Source organism: Salminus brasiliensis, chromosome 19 (assembly GCF_030463535.1).
Source record: "Salminus brasiliensis chromosome 19, fSalBra1.hap2, whole genome shotgun sequence".
Lineage (NCBI taxonomy): Eukaryota > Metazoa > Chordata > Actinopteri > Characiformes > Bryconidae > Salminus > Salminus brasiliensis.
In genome coordinates, this window is record NC_132896.1 from 14,304,882 (window position 1) to 14,326,090 (window position 21,209).

Below are 21,209 nucleotides of genomic sequence, written 5' to 3' on the forward strand. Positions count from 1 at the left end.
GCAGATTTCAAGTCTACTTATAGCTCTTTGCTCCCCTGGGTGCAGGTGTCACTGAGGCACTGTCTGCCTGGATGAACTATATGATGTAGAATGTTGTTCTTGTTTCAAAGCTTTTAAAAATATTTACGTTACTTTAATAGACAGAGAGGGCTTGTGTGTTTAATACAGCGTTGATGCAGTACACAGAAGCCGTCTTTGCAGAGGAATTTCTGAACGTCCAATAGCAAGACAGCACTAACAAAATCACATCTTGCATATTTTTTACATTCCAAGTCCAAGTTTTTTTGGCTTGACCAAATTAACCGCATGTTCACCGGCAAAAGGCATGTTAGTAATGTTAGTCATGACACTATGGTTCATACACCCAAATAGTGCACTGTATGACCAGGAGAGATCGATGGACATGGGATGAATCCCAAATGGTACTTTTTAAGACATAAAGAGCACTGTTTGTTTACAGAAGCCCATATTTTCATGCACTATGTAGAGAAGGCGGCCATTTGAGATACAGCCTACATAATTTTCAACAAGATCATTTTCTCCAGACAGCTTTCCAATCTGGCCATTCTCAATAAGATTTCAGGGTCAGGAATTTGATATGTATCCAATCTAAGACCTTGTGTTAAAGTGTCTAAGCTCTACACAGCTCCACACAGCTTTTTGAAAACATCAGATCTGAGTCACATTAAGGGATACAATCAGATTCGCGCCACCTTGAGCTAAAAATGTAAACATAGCCATATAGTAAGATATTTGGTCAGTACATTGTCTTGCCATTTACTTGTTTAACGTATATATCAGCAGGAAATAAACAAAGGTTATTCGTCCCTCTACGGCAAAACAGTTCTTATAGCTCCATTCATTATTCGCAGCACCTTCCTCTGAGTCTTCTCATCACTGCTCTGCCTGTTAAAGGCAAGGTGTGAGTGTGTGTGTGGATGATTATGTGCGTATGCGCGTTCTGTACCTGGAGCCTCCTGAATTATTGAGTACTTGTGTTGTGTAAGTGTCCCTCGGTGGGCCAGCAGCAGGCCTGCAGCGCTGTATGTCCGCGTGCCATATGTCCACTGAGTCACGCTGGACACGGTGTCCTTCACCCCACTGGCCCCCTGCAGCGCTCCACAGCCTCCACACACCCCACACACAAACGCACACACATCGAGCACGAGGGGGCAGCTCCTGAGAGACAATCATGGCACTTCTGAACCTCGGGATTGATTTGACCTCAGACTTTCACTCTCACTATATCCTCTATCTCCTCCTCCTTTATTGTCTTTTCAATAAGACCACAGAGATTTTTTTCTTAACTGTGTAAAATAATAGAAATCCTAACTATCTCTCTCTCTTTCTTTCTCTCTTCCTGTCTTAACAGACACCTGTGCCTCGACCCTTTGAACCCTAAAAGCCCAACACCTCAATTCCTCATCCTCAAATGACATAATGACAATTCAAATAGTTACTGAATAATAGGTCTTATAATTAAAACTACAAAAAGCCTAGGGTTCAAGAGGTGAATAATATCCCCAATATTTTTGCCTATTTGTCATTGTTTTCTATGTAAAACAGATGAGATGTAGTTGTCTATTAAGTTTCACTAGTTAAACCCTTATCAATAGTATCACTAGTAAGGAAAAAGTGTGTAATTAAATATTAATTATTCTTTCCTCAAAACTCATTAACACGCTCAAATTCATATCATATTTGCTTTCATAAGTTGAATAGATTTGAATTTAATGAAACATTAGGGGGCTAAACTCTATGCTTATTGTTCAGTTATTCAGCTAAAGGCTGGATGTCCAGTATCTGCTATGAATAACTCAGCTATTGCCCAATTCTGATTAATAGACCTAGAGGCCTTCCCTACAGAAAATACAAGTACATATTTCAGCTCTTTATGAATGCTAACTTCTGCCAGCACCTCAATAGCAATTCTAATAGCATGTTAGCACTTAGCTAATGATGATGTAAATGACAGTTATAAACATGCACATTCAAAGGCTGTTAAAGACATTTACATTATCTCCAAGAAGTGACAGGAACCCAGTCAGGATTTTTCGTCTCAACCAAAATCACTACATACAGGGAAAGACCAAAAATGTGGCCAATCCGGGCATCTCTAAGGACAATTTTTAGAACCACTGCTCTAGGAAGCCAAAAGACAGTGTAGATGTGTTGGATGGCATTAATTAGATATTTACAGTATTTCTTAGAACAATCAGAAACCTGATTAGGCAGACACTCATATTCATAGTTAGTGTGAATCAGAAACTTCCAGAATCATACAATCACGCAAAATTATGTAAGTAGTGTTAGACTTTAGGGCCTCCTCCTCAGCCTCAACAAATGGGAGTACTATCCTTGCTGGATCTGCCTAGTTACCCAGGCAAAAATCCTGATAGGTCTTTAAATTGGTTGTTTGCTTTTTAGAAGCCGTTATGCTCTTTCTGAAGGTCTGAAATGCAATAGTGTTTGTGTGTGTTGGGGGGGTCCACTAATGAAACAACTGTGTAAAGTATACAGTTACAAGAGTAAGGGGTGAGTTTCTGCATGGACACGCTAATGGTTTCTTATAGTTTACGTAAACTTTTTTACCCTGTAAAATAAGCCCTAATTTTCCCTACCTCTCTTCACCAGACACTTCCTGTTTAAGACATCATCGGGGACCACACCCCTCTTCAGCAGCTCATCACCAGGTTACCCTTTGACTTCTGGCACGGTGTACTCGCCCCCGCCTCGACTCCTGCCCAGAAACACCTTCTCCCGAAGCGCCTTCAAGCTGAAGAAGCCCTCAAAGTACTGCAGCTGGAAATGTGCAGCCGTGACGGCCATTGCTGCTGCCGCCCTGCTGGCCATTCTCCTCTCATACTTCATCGGTAAAACCCATGTTCCCTTCTTTAATATGTAAATAGTTATTGAGACAGCGTACTCAGCATGCATCATCACTACATCAAGGTCCAAGGTCCTTATCTTGTCTTATCATGTTTTATCTTGTGGTTCTGGCAGTTTACATTAGGTTCCCCATATCTACACCTCTTATTTACAGTAATCGTTCCTTAAGGGACCATCTTTGGGTAGATGTTCTCAAACCAGTCCTCAGGGATCCTTAGATAGTCAGGATTTAATTTCAGTCCTGTAACTCAAGGATAAGGCCAAAAATGTGGATCATCTGGACATCTCTGCGGACCAGTTTTTGGAACCACTCATCTAGGGAACCCAAAGGAGGTTCTTTTATGGAATCAAAGAGTGTATCTGTGTGGGATGGCAGTAATTAGACTGTAGTGTGTTTGGTTGCTGTAAATTGCATGTCATTTAAAAGCCTTTGCAAATGCTTGTAGGTTTAAGAGTCGTTTGGTCTACTGGTAGCAATTATGAGCACGCTGATATCTAGATACACAGGTAGTTCCCTTGTTGCTTCAACCTACATGTGTGTGTGTGTGTGTGTGCACATGTGCCGGCTTCTGTGTGTGTGTTGTACATGATTGTACTGATTAATCCAAATGCTTCCGCTCATTATTGGATGTGCCTAAGGAGGAATGTTCTCCAGCTGATTCCACCCGATCTGCCTCTGTTAGATGTCCCTGATTACTGCTCTTTGATGGGTTGCATTATTCATCGGCCCACTCATAGCTACTTTATACTTCATTACTGCTCCATACCATAGCGAGGGGCACCCCAGTGCCTCCGGACTAGGGCCGTGAAGAACGTTGTCGAGAGGGTTATTATTTTCTCAGCAGACTCTTTGCCCTTTCTGGCATGACTTTGTGATTGAACTTAGCAGATGGTTACAAGGTGATGAAAAAGAGGTCTTTATCTTAATATCTCCCTTGATGTATTTCATTGTGCTGTGATACAGCGGAAGAGTGCAGTTAAGGTTGTGAAGCCCATTCCAAAGATGTAAATGGCGCCAGTGTGAGGATAATGAAATATTGCTTGTAAAATTGATTCAAATTGATAAGGTTGCAGAGATACAACTTTTGGGACCAATGTGATGTCAGTGTGAGCTGTGTATTACATACCTTGAAATAGGGCGTTTACAAACATTTCTTTTTTTTCCAGACCCAGGAGCATTTGCTTTGAGAGTTTGGTACGTTTGGTCAAGCATGAAAGCTGTTTCTGAGCCTGGGAGTAGTCCAGAGAACTGGTCCTCCTGAAATTTATGGTCTGGGGTTTGTTTCAAGCGGACTCTGGTGCTGTCTGCTGTGCATGTGGCAGTTGTAATAGGCCCTTACCATTTAGCAAAAATGCATACAGAAAGGTGACGTTTGAAATTGTGCACAAATGGAATTTTATCTGGAATTCTTCTATATGAAAGGAAACCAGCGATAATGAGCCCCTTCCCCAAATAAGTCTTATGTATCTGGGACAATTTTGAAAACACCTATAGTCTGCTCTAGAACGGTGGTTCAGAAACTGGTCCTTAGGGTCCAGAGTTTTGCTCTGTCCCTGTGTTTTGCGGGTAAGGTTGGAGAAGAAATGTGGACAGTATGGGGGTGTCTACGGACTGGTTTTGGAAGTAAACTGGTCAAGATCATGGAATCTCTTTTTGGTTGATTTGCTTGTTTTTTTATATCAATTTCGTTCTGCTGTCAGAGAGTTTTTAATGATTTGCAAAAGCTTGTTTTAGAATTGGCTTAGCAGCTGTTATAGCATCCCAGTTTGCTGCAAACTTGTTTCAAATGCTCTCATTTTATGTGTTTTATCAGGTTTGTTGTTTTGAAGTCATTGACAGCAGTCTTTTCACCTGATGATGTATTTTTGCGCAGTTTACAGTGTCATTGTTTGGTTTGCACAGGTTTTTCAGTTGGTTGCGTAGGTGTAGGAGCATTTAAACAATGTTTGCTATTTAAATATTTTGAAACAGACAAAACTAATGAGTGAGCACCATGATTGAACTGAAGATGCATAAGCAAAGACCACATTTGCTCTTCTGAGATTTCTTGCTTTGTCAGTTCAAATTCAGTTCAAACTGTAGCTGAGAAATTTCTAAGCTGTTAGAGAAATCTAAAATGTCTTTAAAGTAGTAAATATGCTAGCAGAGGAATATGACAATGTTGAGTTGATGATTTTAATGATAGAAGTGTTCTATGTGGCCGTTAGGAAACTTACACAGTTTGGAGGCTGTGGATATAAAGTTTATTGTCTCTAGAGCAAGGGGGGTCACACTTATTTTAGTTAATAGACCACTTTACATGCAGTCCATTCTGAAGAATGAGAATTCTTAAGAATTCTCTATTTTTTCCTGGAAATTCCAACAAATACAACTCTTTTGTAAATTCTTAGCTTGCTAATGAAGAATTATATATCATTAGCACATTTTGACAAAAGTGTGCCAATTTGAGAAACACCATACTGGCTGAAAACTTTGTCTGACTGGACTTTGTCCGCCATGTTGTCAAGTTTTCCTGCGTAGGGGAGACCAGAGGTAGAGCCAAACTCACCTCCTCATTTCGTCAACCTGCCCCCTTCTCCCAGACCAAGCATGTCTCAGACCACCTTCATTGAGCTTAATGCACAGAAGCCATGTGGACTAGATAACTAGTTGGATTGGCAAGTGGAATGTTTCAACAGTAAAAGTGCAGTTAATATAAGTTTCACTACAACTCAGCTACTACATGTAATGAATGGAAAGGGTGCAATGCAGGTCCTTCAAACTCTTCAAATCTCTGCCAGCCAAGTCTGTCAATCACTTATTTTTTTAGTGTAACACCTCCTTCTCTTGGTAAAGCAGAATAACATTTTGTTTTAATACTAATATTGACAAATTTTCTCTTCCATTTGGATCAGCAATTACCCAGCCCAAACTCTCCTATCACATGCAATGCTCATGATGCAACACCACCGGGCAACCAATGTGCTAAGCAGAAAGTGCTGTGTACCCGGCTCTGAAACATCCTCCTAATTCCTCTTAAGTCCAGTCATTCTGTGCTCTATGCTCAGTTAAATTACAATTACAAGGTAATATATGATTTGGTGCATTTTTCTTTCATTCTGCTGTACAGAAACCTGAACATATGAGTTTCATTTTCATTGGCCCAACATTAGCAGCCTTCACTGAAACCATAGAGCTCAGTTCCAGCCGTGTTCCTCCGTCCCCTTTGCGTCCCCTCCATGTCCCACTCTAAAAGCCCTGAGCTAAGGGCAGATGTGTCACCCGGCCCTGCCCACCCACTCCCCAGAGACCGCGCTCAACAGATGGGGCAGTCAGCAAGTGCAAGAATCAGCACAAGTGCCCTCGCTCTGCCCCCTCCGTCTCCGCTCCTGTATTCAAATATCTCCATGCCTTTTCTGCGTCCTTGAGTGCTTCGTGTGCCTTTGTGCTGGATCAGCCGGCAGCCCCTCAGGCTCACCGGCCCCCCTCCGCTCCACACAGCCGTCTATCCAGCTGAATGGAGCGCCGGCTTCGCTTACAAGCCCAGCAAGCATCACACAAAAATACCGATGCTTGAGATTTCTGTCCACAATAGCCAGAGGCGAACAGGTGGCATCTTCATATTGCGACAATAAAATGGTCTGTTGTAGCTTCCTTTTTTTTTGTATGCTGTGTCGGTTATTTCAGCCAAGCCATTGACAGAACTTTCCCGCAACATGGGTCAAATGTAACCTTTAGAACATCGTACCCGTAACAACAGCTTGCTGTCATTTGTGATATTGATTATTTCTCACTCAGAGAGCACACATCCAGATAAACATGCAGATTGTAAACTTTCATCAGAAACCGCATTTGTGTTTGTAAGCCGAACTAAAGGTGTTGTTCTATGCTTTGGATTTAATGAGAAGCTATTGTGCATTCAGTCTTGTTTTGCGGATAGAAGACCGTCCTTGACATTCTTTTAACATGGATTTATCTGTTCTTGACATCAAAACAAATGGAAAAAGGTTGGCAAAACAGACTCAAAACCTGCTAAGGAATGCAAATGAAATGTAAATGATGTTAATTAGCAAAATGTTTTGTGTCATAGTTTTATGTCACCTGTAGGAGTACCAGTAAAAGTAACATCAAATGGGTTCTCCTAAACTAGACATTGTATTTGAACAGAGGTTTTCAGGCTGTGGGCCACAACACCTTAGGGTTACTGTGGGTGGGGGGGGGGGGTCAGCTGTTGTGACGATCAGGTTGAGTGGACCAACACAGCTAGTCAGTGTAAGACATTTTTATTATTATTGTTCTTTACATTTTATCACAATTTCCAAATAAACAGAACAATTGAAAAGCTCTAAAATGACCTGGAATATAATGAGATTTTAAATCTTGTGGGCTGGTTTTGTGGGCAGTTGTTTGGCCCAACAAGTAACACAAACTATGTTGTCCTCAACTCGACGTATAGATGTTAAGCACATTGTGTATTCTTTTAATAAGTGTATATAATTAATTATGTAATTAATTAATTGCATTTAAGTATCATAGCAAAGTTACAGCAACTGTTCATTTCTAACAGTTAAGAGAAAACGTCTTGCTGTGAAATGCTCACCAGGCTCTGTACCCTGTACCCAGTTTTAACAGCTATTTAATATGCATTTGGAGTTCTTTAGCTTTCTCTGTTTCTCCCAGTCTCCTTCTATACTTGGTTGAACCAAAGACTTTAATTGCAGGCCGACAGAGACAAGCTTAAACTCTTCCCCCGGTCTCCCTTGTGTGTGTGTGTGTGCGTTCAACTTAACAGTAAAATGTGCCGCTGCAGCACTTTTGCTAATGCAGACAGCGACTACAGCTCCGCTGAGACTAGCCCAACTGTCCCAGGACCAGTGGGGTGAGAGAAGGGAGAGAAGCCGAGAAGAGGAGAGAGGGAGAGAAGTTATTTTTGTTTTCCTCATCCTTTACGGCTGCTTAAAAGCCTCTGCTTTGCCTTGTCTCCCCTGCAGGCATGAATTACTGCCCCAGGTACTGCAGTGGGACCACTCCAAAACCACACAGTCAGGAGAGCGAAAAAGAAAGAGAGCGAGCGAGAGAGAGAGAGAGAGAGAGAGAGAGAGAGAGACAGGGAGAGAGAGAAAAAAAGTACTCAGAGTGAGATGTACACTCCATTACACACATGCTTCTCAAGGCCTGTAAGTCCTTTCAAACACACACATGCATACCTGTACTGAATAAGATATATAGAGCTGAAATCAGAGGAGGAGAGAAAAGGAAAAGAGAAAAGAAGAGAGGACAATAGAAATATAAAGATGAGTGGAGAAAAGGGGAGAAGAAAGGGAAAAAGTAGAGATGAGAAAAGGAGAAGAGAAAAGAAGAGGGGAGGAGAGGAAAGAGAAAAAAGAGTAGAGAAGAAGAGAAGAGGAGAGGAGAAAAGAGGAGAAAATAAAAGAAGAGGAGGAGAGAAGAGAAAAGAGAAGAAAATAAGAGAAGATGAGTGGGTAAAGGAAGAGAGGAGAGATGAGGAGAAAAAAGAAGAGGAGAGAATAAGGGAAAAGAAGAGACAATGACTGGAGAAAAGAAGAGGACAGGGGAAAGAGGGGAAAAGAAGAGAAAAGAGGGGAAATGGGAAGAGGAGAAAAGTAGGAGAAGGAGGGAAAAATAGAGAAGAGGAGAGGAGAAAAGGGGGCATTCAGCAGAGGAGGAAAAACATGAGAAGAAAAACAGCGATATGAGAAGAGAGAAGAGAAGGGAAATGTATAGTAAAGAGGAGACATGTAGAGATAGGAGAAGATACAAAAAGAGATGAGAAGAGATGAGAAGAAAAGAGAAGAAGAAATTATCATTCTATGCACTTCTGATCTCTCGCTCATCACTGCGTGGAGAGGCTGCCACAGCAGGGAGGCGGTTGCTAGGATACAGGTGAGCGGTGCTGATGCAAAAGAGGAGAAGGTCTGTCATCACGCGTTGTGGAGACAAAACGTTGTGCGGCTCCCCAGAGCTCCGTCTGCTCTAAAGACCGCCTGATTCCTGGGGATCAGCCGTGATCAAACAGAGAGAGGGAGAGAGAGATGGAGAGAGCGGGGGAAAGGACAGGGACAGATGGAATGTGTAATAGCGATAACGAGGTTTAGGCCCCTCCAGGCTTCCACCCTGATTCCATGGGCTCTGGTCTAGACGGCAGACGGCCGGTCGGCGAGGCGATGGATCACATCGCTATGAGCAAGCAGAATACTCCTGGATCCACTGGACAGAAGGAGGCCACACACATGCACACACACAAGGCTTATATTACACTCACGGTTAAGTCAGAACTGGAGCAATTCTTGTTTTCGAGTAGGAGAAATGGAACTTGTAATTCCCATTCAGAAAGTCAGAGCTTCTGAGTCGACACTCATAGTAAGAACAAGAGGTAATCTTCAGAGTGTTTTGGGGATTATATGCAGACTTTGGTTTTCTGTTTGTGTGTGCTGTAAGATCACTAAATACAGGGAGGGGTATAATTGGATGGTTTAGTCTTTCTCTGGAAGATTTTAGAGATTTCTTTTTTTTTAAGGGTTTTTGGTGGAGATGTTTGCATGTACTGTGTAAGACATATTTGGGAGCTTTTTATACTCACTCGCCAAACAAGTGTCTGACACCTTATGGCTGTGAACTGTTGACTTTAATTTCTTATATTTGAGAATTTATTGGATTAATTGTTAATTTTGGAAATTCTCTTTCGCCTTTTTCAGTTTCATTTTCTTTAATACAAATATAGCAAACCTCAGTTCAGTTGAGTTCATTTCAGTTCGGTTTGATTCAGCTCTGTTTAATTCAGTTCAGTTCAGATCAGTTCAGTTAATTCCATTTCATTTCATTTCAGTCCGGTCCAGTTCATCTTAATTGAATTCAGCTCAATTTTAGTTCAGTTTTGTTCAATTTAGTGAGCAATTGAGGAAACAACTGACACACACCTGCAAATGCACATATTGCTAACGTCGCAATAACAACTCGTAACTCCGTAATCCACTGACTAAACAGCAAAAGAGGCAACCGGAGAAGGAAGGCAATCCTCTTGACCCTAATATTTCAATGTAACTTGAACTTCTGCAGAATTTCTATTGGTCCATTCATCACGAAATGTTTACATGATGTAAAGGGCAGCTGCCATTTTCATAATGGCGTTACAAAATATATTGGAGTTACCAGAAGGTTATTTACTTATGGCAGCGATGGAAAACAAGCGCGTAATAAATTGCCCACGCTTGCACGGGCTTTGCTGGTGCCCTTGAGCTGAGAAGAGCTGTGCCTGTCTGTGTCTGTGTGTGTGTGTGTGGTGTGGTGTGTTTGCGTGTGGTGGGTGCAGTGTCACCTCTGTGTACACTGGGACACTGTGGCTGCCCATACATCAGTGGAGACAGGCCGTGCGGTGTGTCATAGTAGTTCTCTCTCTTTCTCTCTCTGTCCCTCTCTCTTCCTCTCTATTTTCTCCCACTGAGCGCCAATGACTCACGCTGTCCCTAACATGAGCTGCTGACTATCTCACCAGTGCTACTCTATAATGCCTAGTGGCGGACATGGAGTTATTGAGCCGCTTACCCTCCCTACCCACTGCTGACCGAAGCACACACACACACACACACGTACCTCTAAGCCTGGACACTTTCATGGCCAAAACATTCATGAACAGGGCTTTCTTTTGCCTTCTGCTATCAGAAGGAGAGGTCCCTCAGGCTGCGAGAAAAGTGTGTGAGAGAAGTTTGTGTGTGTGTGTGTACAGTTTGCATTGAAGCACAGCTGCTTCCCAAGTTGTCCTCTTGACCCCAAGGTGACCTCAGCATGTCACTTCACAGAAGGCCATTGGGAGAGCGAGGGGAAAACGTGCAAAAGAGAGAAAGAGCGGTAGCCTGGTCAGGCAACATTAGCATATGGCGCATATGGAACAGGAAGCATATGGTGTGTATAGTGCGTCTGTTTCAGTAGCAGCGGGGTCTGTTGCTGCAAAGTCTGCCCACACTTAACAGACTGCAATAGGCCAAGAGAAGTCAGAGCAAGGACAAAGGGACAGAAGTTCAGGGAGGAATGAGAGAGGTCTTATATTACAGCCTTATTTCCCTGCAGGGACTAGCGCACATACAGAGATTTCCTCTCTGTTCAGTTCTGTAAACTGTATTGTTATGACCTTATTTAGTTACAGAACTGCCAAAGCATGAAGAGATTTCCACTTTACTGACAGGCAGCGTTCATAAGGCTACATGGCATCTACGTACACTGATGACTCAAAACTTTAGACTATCTCATAGATTATTCCAGAACAACTTACATGTCAAGGTCTGGGATGTGTTAGACAGTAACTGAACAGTCGGTTCTTGATGTCGAGGAGAAATGGCCAGATGGTTTTGGCTAGACGACTGAGTCGGAGCATCACCAAAACAGCTTTTGGGATGTTCCTGGTCAGCTGTGGTGGGTAACTACTGAAAGTGGTCAGAAAAAAAGGACTAATCAGAAACGGGCATCAGGGAGTCAGGGTGGCCAAGACTCATTAGTATGTGAGGGCAATGAAGACTGTCCCATTTTTGTCGGCTAGAACCGACAAAACAGCTACTAAGTCTCAAAAATGTTTAAGGAATACATTACAACACACAGTGCAGCCACCTCTGCTGTGCAACTTCAGACCAGTCAGAGCACCCATGCTAACCCTTGTCCACCGTAAAAAATGTCTACAATAAGCATGGACTGGAAGTTAGTTGTTAGGGTAGTTGTTTTGGGAAGCTAGTGTAGAAATTCTGGTAGTCTTATGAACATTCTCTCTCTCTCTCTCTCTCTCTCTCTCTCTCTCTCTCTCTCTCTCTTTCTCTCTCTCTCTTTCTCTCTGTACCCTTGCCAGATTTGCCCTATATGCCTCATGGTTCCCTCAGTGATCAGAAGAGTGCAGGTACATGAGCTTTCTGTCCGCAGCTGCTCTGAGCAGTCACACGCTGTCAGTATGAGCTGTGATATTGTGACTGACCCGGCCCATCATGCAAGCTAGACAGCGGCTGGCCCCCATACCCCTTTTTCACATCTCGCTCTCTCTCATTCTCTCTCTGTGTGCATCACTCCCTTTCAAACAATGGACGGACGTGCCAGCTCTGAAGTGAAGCTCTTTCATCCATCTCCATTGCTCCTCGCTTTCTCCCTCTCCCCCGCTCTCCCTTTCCCTCTCGCTCATTGACTGACTGGTGGCTTCCATCAGATCAAGGGCCTGTACGAAACGACAACAGCCCGGTCCAAAGGCACCACTAAAGATTACCTTGGCGGCCAGCTGTAAAGAATTAATGACTCTTTTTGAGGGTGTTGCATTGATTCCGGCTCGTCCTGCCAATCTGTTAATAATCAGTGGTGAGATTTAAACCCGTCTGCTTCTGTGATGTCTCCAATCAATCGGGGCCTGAGCAAGGAGGTTGCTAGCTAGGGATTTGTACAGCGGTGGAGTGTGTGGGAGTGTGTGTGTGTCTGTCTGTTTGCTTTGTCAAAACGGGTTGTCCATGTCAGTGTTTTTTTGTATGTTGCAGCATATTGCAGGATGGAATGGTGAAAGATCTCTGACCTCAGTGATTTGGTTGGATGATGGTTCTTTGGGAAATGAGTCAGTGAATACTGATTCAGTTGTATAATTTAGGTAAGATAAATTACGATTTCTGACTTATCAAGACTTATTAAGACTTATCATCTAATCATGATCTTGATATCGTAGCGGTATTTCAAACTCCTGTGTCTGAGGGGAACCTAAAATTTACCTAAAATGTGATGTTTATCTTCTTGACCTGTGTTAGCTGGTTAGCATCATTATCATCAGCAGCTGACCAGTATTACATATATTTCTGTAAAGAAGGTTAAACTCGATTCATATCATAGCAACGCCTGGACTGATAATGCATCAAGCTGCCATATCTGGTGTTACTGGTGATGTGTGGTGCTGCCCACCATGACATTTACCTTCTAGAGAGTGAAATTATGAGCCTATAAACAATTTGTCTTGTAATTATTTGCTGCTGTGAGAATAGTCGAGTAAAATTACTGCCCGATGCTTCTTTGTAATGAGCTCCCGTGAGTTTATCAGTCACTACTGGTGTTAGAATTAGCATCATTAGCTGCAGCTGAGTAGTTTTACATATATTTCTGTGGGGGAAGTTCAGCTAAAGCTTTACTTTCCTGAGCTCTCTACATGATGAGGATGCTTTTTCTTGAGTCGTATCATAGTGGTGGTGGGTCAGATCATGCCTCAAACTGTGCAGTGGTGGCTCAGCGATTAGAGATCAGGGCTAATGATGACAGGGTTGTGGGTTTGATACTCGGGCTTGGCAAGCTGCCACTGTTGGGCCCTTGAGCAAGGCCCTTCACCTTCGCTGCTCCCCAGGTGTTGGAGTTGGCTGCCTTCCGTTCTTAATGCCCCTAGTTCACGTGTGTGTGTGTGTTCACTACCATAGATGGGTAAAATGCAGAGAACACATTCCACTGTACATAGTGCAGTGACACACACATGCACCTTTTTCTTTAAAACTCCAGCAATTGAGGGGTGTGATGTTTATATAGCATTTTACCCCTGAGCCGACAGTTCTTTGTAATGAGCTCCCATGAGTTTATCAGTTTATCACTACCTGTTAGCTAGTTAGCATCATTAGCAGCAGCTGACCAGGACTACAGTGAGGAGGTTCACTTAAAGCTTTATTGTACTGAGCTCTCTAAGGGATAGGGAAGGGAAGATTTATCTACTCCATTTATTATGTGAAATTTGTCACTCAGACATTTCAGAGCATTATACATACTTGCAGTGCTTACATACCAGTCCAGTAGGAACGTTGGTAATTCTGCACCAGCTTCATGCCCTTCGCACGTAATAATTCTCTCCATTTTGGAAAAGCACTTCCAACATCAACTCCTGTTTTATCACATTTCTTGTCCTGAAGTCTTTGGGTAGCATAGCGTGTTGTTTGTGCCCACAGTGATACAGGGCATTGACCAGCTTTCTATATGTGTGTTTAGCCAAACAGACAGAGATGGGGGTGGAGTAATAGGGCGCTGTCTCATACAGACTGACAGGAGATCAGTGTTAAGCACATGCTTCTCTGTATTAACAGAGAAAGAAAAGACGTGTTAATTCCATTGCTAAAATAACTAACTATTCTATTACGTTCTACACATTTCACAGTTTTAAATTTATAAGAAAAGTGAGACAAATTATTAATGCTCCTTAAACTCGAACAAAATATTTTTGAACAAAATAACTGCCACCAAAGGATGTTCACCCAGTGTGTCTGTGAGTAAGTCTGGGTGTAGCTTGTGAGACAGAGCACGTACACACAGTGGCAGACTCGCCTTAATATTTCATAGCTACTGTATCTCTTAATGCATGCTATCAAAGACAAAGCATTAACTCACATGCACACACACATACACTCTGATCTGTAAGAAAGAAGTGAGGAGGAGTGTTAACTACACTGCACACTGAACCAGCATAATACTAATTACACCACTCATTCATTATACATTTACTCAGCTGGTTCCAGTTGCGCTCTATTATATTTTGATTCAAACAGTATTACCTCTGTAATAAGCTGCTGGTTTGGAGAGAAACAGAGACTCAGAGGGAGAGAGTAAGAGAGAGAGAGAGAGAGGGAGAGAGTGAGTGATGAGTTAGGGACTCATAAAAAAGGCAGACTGAAAGTGTGTGTGTGTGTGTGTGTGTGTGTGTGCGTGTTTGTGTGTGTGTGTGTGTGTGTGTGTGTGCTGTCTCACTGTAGCATTGATCTGGCTCAGGATTTCAGCTGCCTCTCATTTCCTGTCACTAATGTGAATAGATGAGCCAGGAGGAGCACACTCAAACACACACACACACACACGCACACTGTAATATAGACCTTACTCGCTGTCTCTCAATCTAAGCAGGAAATAAGGTGTGTGTGCCCAGTCGCCAGTCACTTGCTCTTCAGTTGAGGGTAGCACTGCAATCAGCTTTGCTAACAAAACACACACTCTGCACCTTTTGTGCATTTTGTACATTTTTAGAACAAAACCGTGAGCATTTTTTGTGACAGACCACACACTTTGACTGACCAGCAGATTCATCAGGCCTTGATCCCAATTCTCAGTGCGAAACAGCAGGTGTGATGCTAAAAAAAGACGCACACATACACACTCTTTATCTGAAGAGACTGGTGTAATCCTTACCTGATAGAAGCTGTTATTAAAGGCAACTGAACATATAAGCACGTATGATCAAAGAAATTATGCATGAAACTAATACTTTGTCCCATTAGTTTATGTCCAGTTATATAACATTTACTCTGTCACTTACCAGCTCCGAAGTATGGCCTCTGCAGACCACACACTTTGCAGCTTATTTCTGTTGGGATCTTCAATACATAAAATATAAATAATAAATAAAATATAAATGTAATCTATACTGTATATAAGTTATAGTTGTCATTTCTATGTTTTTCTTTTCATAAATCATACAGGCACAATGAAATGTTCTTGTGCTTAAAGCAGAATTATGCAAGAATCTGTAGTTCTTGCTCCTTGGCTCCCTCTACAGGTGGGGGGTGTTATTCACTTTTACTCTACTGCAGTAAATACAGATTGCACTTTAAGCACCCGCTTATGGAATGCATGCTTTTTAAGATCTGAGAGGTATAGAACAGGCATCGCAAGTGAAAGAAGCATGTGGACTGACAAGGTAGAGCAATATTACAGGTTTTTACACTGAAATTACATGGCACAGTGGTGTAATTCTCCCTGTTACAAGTTGGTGTGCCATTAAAAGGATTTAGAAGGACATTAGACAGACTTATAGTAAAGTCAGTAACATGCTGAAGCAAGTGTCCTTCTCCTTAAGTCATAAGTGTGTTTTGCTGTAGTATTCCCTTACATTACTTCAAAAAATATTGGTTCAGGGTGGCACAGTGGTGTAGCAGGTAGCCTACTAGTGTGTTTGCCACACAGATCCATGTGTCTGGGGTTGTGGGTTTGATCCATGCTCTAGTCAATGGCTGTGAGGAGTGTTCTTCCAGAGTCTGCTTGGGTTTCCTCTGAGTATTATAGATTTCCTCCCACCTTCCAAAATTATGAATTGGCTATGCTAAATTGCCCTCTAGGTGTGAGTGGTACCTTGCGATGGACTTGTGCTCTGTCCAGGGGGTACTCCTGCCTTGTGCCCAGTGATTACAGCTAGGTTCCGGCCCCACCATGACCCTGACCAGAAGGATACAAATGAGAAAACGAATGAACGAATGTCAGATCATTTCTGTTCATGGTGCATTCATGATGAAATGCCTACACAGTGTAAAGGCTGGTGTTTAAACGGAAGTTCCTGACATATACAGTGTGTATGGCTGCATATCCTGAAGGGGGATAAAAGTGAATGTGTGTGTATTTTGCTAAAATCAGGGCAAATACTTTCTTTTAGCAAGTGAGGAGGCATGCAGCATTCGGCTCCAATCATATGTGTGTGTGTGTGTTGCTAACGGAGCGAAAGCGTCTAAAGGACAATTGCTCTAACCTTTGAATTACAGTCAATGAGGTTTTGGTTTCATCATTAGACTGCACCCGGTCCCTGGAGGCAGAGGGGGTAGAGTGTGTGTTACCGCTGGAACACACTGATGGGCTAGGATGCTACTGATTGCTTCTCTCATTAACTGTGCATTTGAAGCTACTCCTTTCCCTAGAGGCACCGGCCAGGACTTGTGCATGCATGCACAAACACACACACACACACACACACACACACACACACACCATACACAGATGGATATACACTCATATACACACACAAACACACACACACACACATACACATACACACACACAGTGCCCTTGGGTCTTTCCCAAGCTTTGTAGTTGAACTTCAAAGCCCTTTGACCAGCCTCCTCATTTGCTGTGACTTTGCCCTCCAGTGTTGCCCTCTCTCAACACACACAGCAAAGCGTTAGTCCAATGCTGCTCATCCAAGCTTTGTCCTTTGGGATCTGCCTCCGTTCTCGGCCATTCATCTTCCTAAAGCATATTGCTAGCATCATGCAACTCTGACAAGTATACTGATATTCCTGAAATAAACACTGCATAAAATGTATTATAGCCACTTACAGAGGAAGAGAGTGATGTTGATTATCCCATAGCAGCAGATGTCGAGGACTGGGACATACAGTACGCTAGACACCGACACTTAACAATTCTCCTAGTCGACAGATAGTTATGGCCAGATGACTGGGTAAGAGCATCTCTAAAATGACAAGGTTTGAGGTATTCTCCAGGCTTCTAACAGTGGTCCAACATGGGACAAACCCAGTGACAGGGTGTTTGGTTGGCCAAGGCTCCTGATGCATGTAGGCAATAAATTCTGTCTCATCTGTTCTGAACTGAAAGAAAGGCTGCTGAAAGGCACATATCACTGAATTGTTTAATGATGAAGACGAGAGGAATGTGCCAAAACACACAGTTCATGTTGCAGTCAGAGCCATAGCCTCAGAGTAACCTCTGTTTGCTGTCAAACTCTGTCAGAACTGGACCTTGGAGCAGCTGAAGAAGGCCGCCTGCTCTGATAAGTCCTATGTTCTTTTACATGACGTGGACGGCCGGGTACGTGAGCACCATTCTCAATGGGATGTGGGATGTGCTGGACATCAAGTCTGATCCACAGCAGCTCCACCTTGCAGCCTGTTAAGGATCTGCTGCCAATGTCGTGGTGCCAGATTTCTGCAGAGTGAGCTGTTTTAGTGGCTTGCAGAAGAGCAACAGCATATCATTGACATAATCATGTCATGACGCATGTTTCATGCTGTCATAACCTGCCATAACAGGTAACGTGTGTAGCAGAATATCAGTGTTGTGATGCCATTGCTGCAAACCATCCGGACAGATACTATAATAACGCTGCAGGACTGTACTATAAAAGACAATTTGGGTCATTTCAATTTAGAGCTTTTTGCCCTTTTGTGTTTCCTCTGCTGAATTCTAGTTGGGTGGGACTATATTGGAAGAGTGATCCCTTGAGCCAATCCAAATTAGGGCACCATTATTTCAGCGGCTCTTTCCACAACCCTGGCGAATCCACACGTTTTATGATGTATCCAACTGAATATTTGTGAGTCAGTAAGCTAGTGTGTTAAAACACCCCAGAGCTATGGTAAAACAACTGAAAATCAGGGCGGATCAAATGGAGAGCAGCTTGTTGATGGAGCTGATTCTTATGCGTCTTTAAAATTTTGAACATTCTTTGTATAAGGCTTCTAGCTGTGTGGGATTTTTTTGGCCCGTCTTGCATTCACTGCTCTTTTGAGGTCATTATTACGGATTGATTTTGAGGCGTGCTCAAGATAATTATGCTGCTTTACATCCTCTTTTCATCTTTTTACAGATGGTGTGTGTGATGTTTGCTTCCAGAATTTGTTGGTATTTTTATTGAATCAATTCTTCTTTCTAACATTAAAATGTTGCCCATGTCACTGGCTGCATCACATGCCCAAAGCATGTCCAATCCACTTCAGGACCTAACAGTTGGAGAGGTGTTCTTCTCATTAAATTCTGCACAATTTCAGTCTGCATACCTTTGCTCGGCAGCATAGGTTGCAATTTATTTATTTATTTATTTATTTTATTTTTTGGGGGGGGGGCACTGCTCACACCACCCAATGTAACTCCTTAGAGTAGTGTTTTATCTGAAATAAAAAAAAAGGATGTGTTAAACAAGGAATGCCAAAATTAACAAAAGTCACCCACATTATTTTAACCAATTTTACAAATACCAGTTACCAAAAGGTGTAACTAACACACACACAAAATCAATAATATGCACACGTCTCAGTTCAATCTCATCAACTGTTTCATCTAGTAGTCCACTGGTTTTCAGTACAAAGCTCGACATGTGTTGTTTTTGGCACAAAAACAAATATGTTTAAAATCTCCTAGCAGCACAATCCACCGTTTTGTTAGAGGGATAATTTACTGGCCCTACAATGATTACAGTTGGTTAGAAAACAGTTAAATGCATTCTTTAACTATACAGAATACATCAGTGTTGATCAGAGAATGAAAGCATGCTTTATCTCACGGCGCATTGATGCATTTTAACACCCCTACTAGTCCTACTGTTCCATCTGAAATCTCACCTCTGCCTCAGTTCTTTCACCTCCCTGCACTGAAAATTTACCCGTCTCTTCCACCTGATTTTGAACACAAACATGAAGATAATAGTATGCAATTTTTTGTTGTTCTTTTTATTTAAATACATCGAATTCACATATTTTTGCAAGAGAATGGAAGCACACATAAGAACTTGCCAGAAAATCCAAGTACTGTGATTTCAGCCCAGAGAGAGGCGGATTTACAATGACCAGAGGCCCATACCAAATTTGCACACACACACACACACCAGTGCAAGTCAACCCAAAGTGCTTTATTTACACATACAATGCTCTAACTGACCATCTATGCCATTGCTTATTAGGGCTTATTGAGAACTAGTTAACAAAACCAGTCTTGTTTAGTTGCTCATTTGAAAACATGATGCATGTGGTGTCACATGAGGTGTGGTGAGATTCTTTTTGGTGTGGAAAGGTTTTTTTTTTTTCTTGATAACTCTTTCATGAAGGTCTTGCTTTTAGGGTGTCGCTGCACAGCAGAATAGCGCACTGCCACTCCAGAGTCTAATACATTTTTGCTGAAGGTCTTTGGCATTCAAGCAGTGGGTTTTAATTTGCCATCCTAACAATCTTACAAGCAGTTCTCTTGGAAAGTTTGCTTGGTCTTCTAGACTGCAATTTGACCTTCATTCAGTTCCAGTTAACTCCCATGTCCTAATTGAATTCCGAACTGATGAAACAGCTTTGTGAAAAAAACTTTGTTATCTTCTTAAAGCTCTCTTCACCTAGCCTCAGTGCTGCATTTTTGCAAATGCTAAAGATGTTCTGCACGACTGACCTGATTTAAACTTGTGTTGACCATCAAGACTTACCAAGATCATTCATGTAATTCATCCCCAGTTGATAATCATAATAACCAGATATCTCATATTCAAAGTCTGCCAGAGAAAAAGCTTTAGCAATGATGAGGAAAGGCCTACTGCTCTGGGGTTTTTAACGCTGCAATGACTACACCACTGTCAAACAAGCTACAGGCTGCACTGCCCACAAAACTTCCATTAGTACAAGTGTTTCTACCATTTCATTTGATTTTGTTTGTTTTTGTAACTTTGGTTATTTGTGGAATAAGTAAACAGAGCCATTTAAACAGTCATTTTTAGGTTGACTTGTTTTTTTTTGTTTTTTTTTTTGCCAAACAAAACCTCATCCTTAAAAAAGAAAGAGAAGGAGTAAGTGAGTGATTAAACATAAAGCCATCATGTAGAGACATCGGTGAGAGTGAGAGCTCTCTCCCCTCACACACCAGAATTTGTAAACCAATTACAAGCGCCGTCCAGGAAAGGCTCAGCTTACAATTAGTGCCCTAATTGAGGTCAGTCTTGTTAATTTAGTGGTAAATTAGAACAGTTAATATGCATATATTAGGAAGGCCAAGGGAGATTGTAAAAATAAGGTAAGGGAAAATTACCTTTAAAGTAATACCACAGTCCCTCTCCTACTCCAATTACGCTACTGTAGCGGGCCGGTGGGCTAAGAGAGAATTGAATAGAGGGATGGAGGGATGTCCTGATTTCTGCAGCGATGAGGAGGGGTGACCCAACATTGTCCTTCATTTCTGTGTCATGCACACACATACACTGCCACACAAACACATACACACATGCACGTGCAGAGGACGAACATACAGTACCGTGCAAATGTCAAAGACTGCCTTATTTATCTATTATCTATTATTTATTTAATTTTTAGTCAAAACTGTCATTTAAAAAGTTTGTTCATTTTTCAGGAAATATTTCTGAGGAGATCAAATAAATAAGGTAATCCATTTGATGACTATGAGGCTATGAAGTAGAAAGTACTCCTAACAACCTTCAAGATCTGGTAGACCACTTATCTAACCCCATCAGATTAACAACTCTTTGATCTTTGAGAGCTCCATTTTCTTATTTAAGATAAAAAAAAGGTCCACAAGTGTTTCTGTTAATCCTTCCACCTCGAGACAACTCAAGAAGCTGACAGACCTTCTTAGACCTCAGCATCATTGAATCTGTTTGGGATTGCTTGGATGGTGAGAAATAGAAAATGCTAACTTCTAAGACTGAACTTTGGAAGTGTATTCAAAATCTTTCTGCAGATTTCTTAAAAAACTGCAGGGAAATAGTGGGAGCTAAAATCGAGGAAAAGTTGTAAATATTGACCTGGCTAAAACATTAAATGAATGAAGGGTTTCTGACTAACCAAACACTCATATACTGCAC

The 21,209-nt window shown here is 42.0% G+C and overlaps 1 protein-coding gene across 8 annotated transcripts in view; it reads left to right on the plus strand.

Annotated features, from left to right (window-relative positions):
• Positions 1-21,209, plus strand: part of tenm2a (teneurin transmembrane protein 2a) — a 667,726-nt gene that overhangs the window by 586,026 nt on the left and 60,491 nt on the right. For all 8 annotated transcript variants that reach the window (XM_072664035.1, XM_072664037.1, XM_072664038.1 and 5 more), the window contains one exon: positions 2,635-2,873. In XM_072664035.1, coding sequence (XP_072520136.1) covers positions 2,635-2,873 — 239 coding nt within the window. The remainder of the gene's footprint in view (positions 1-2,634; positions 2,874-21,209) is intronic.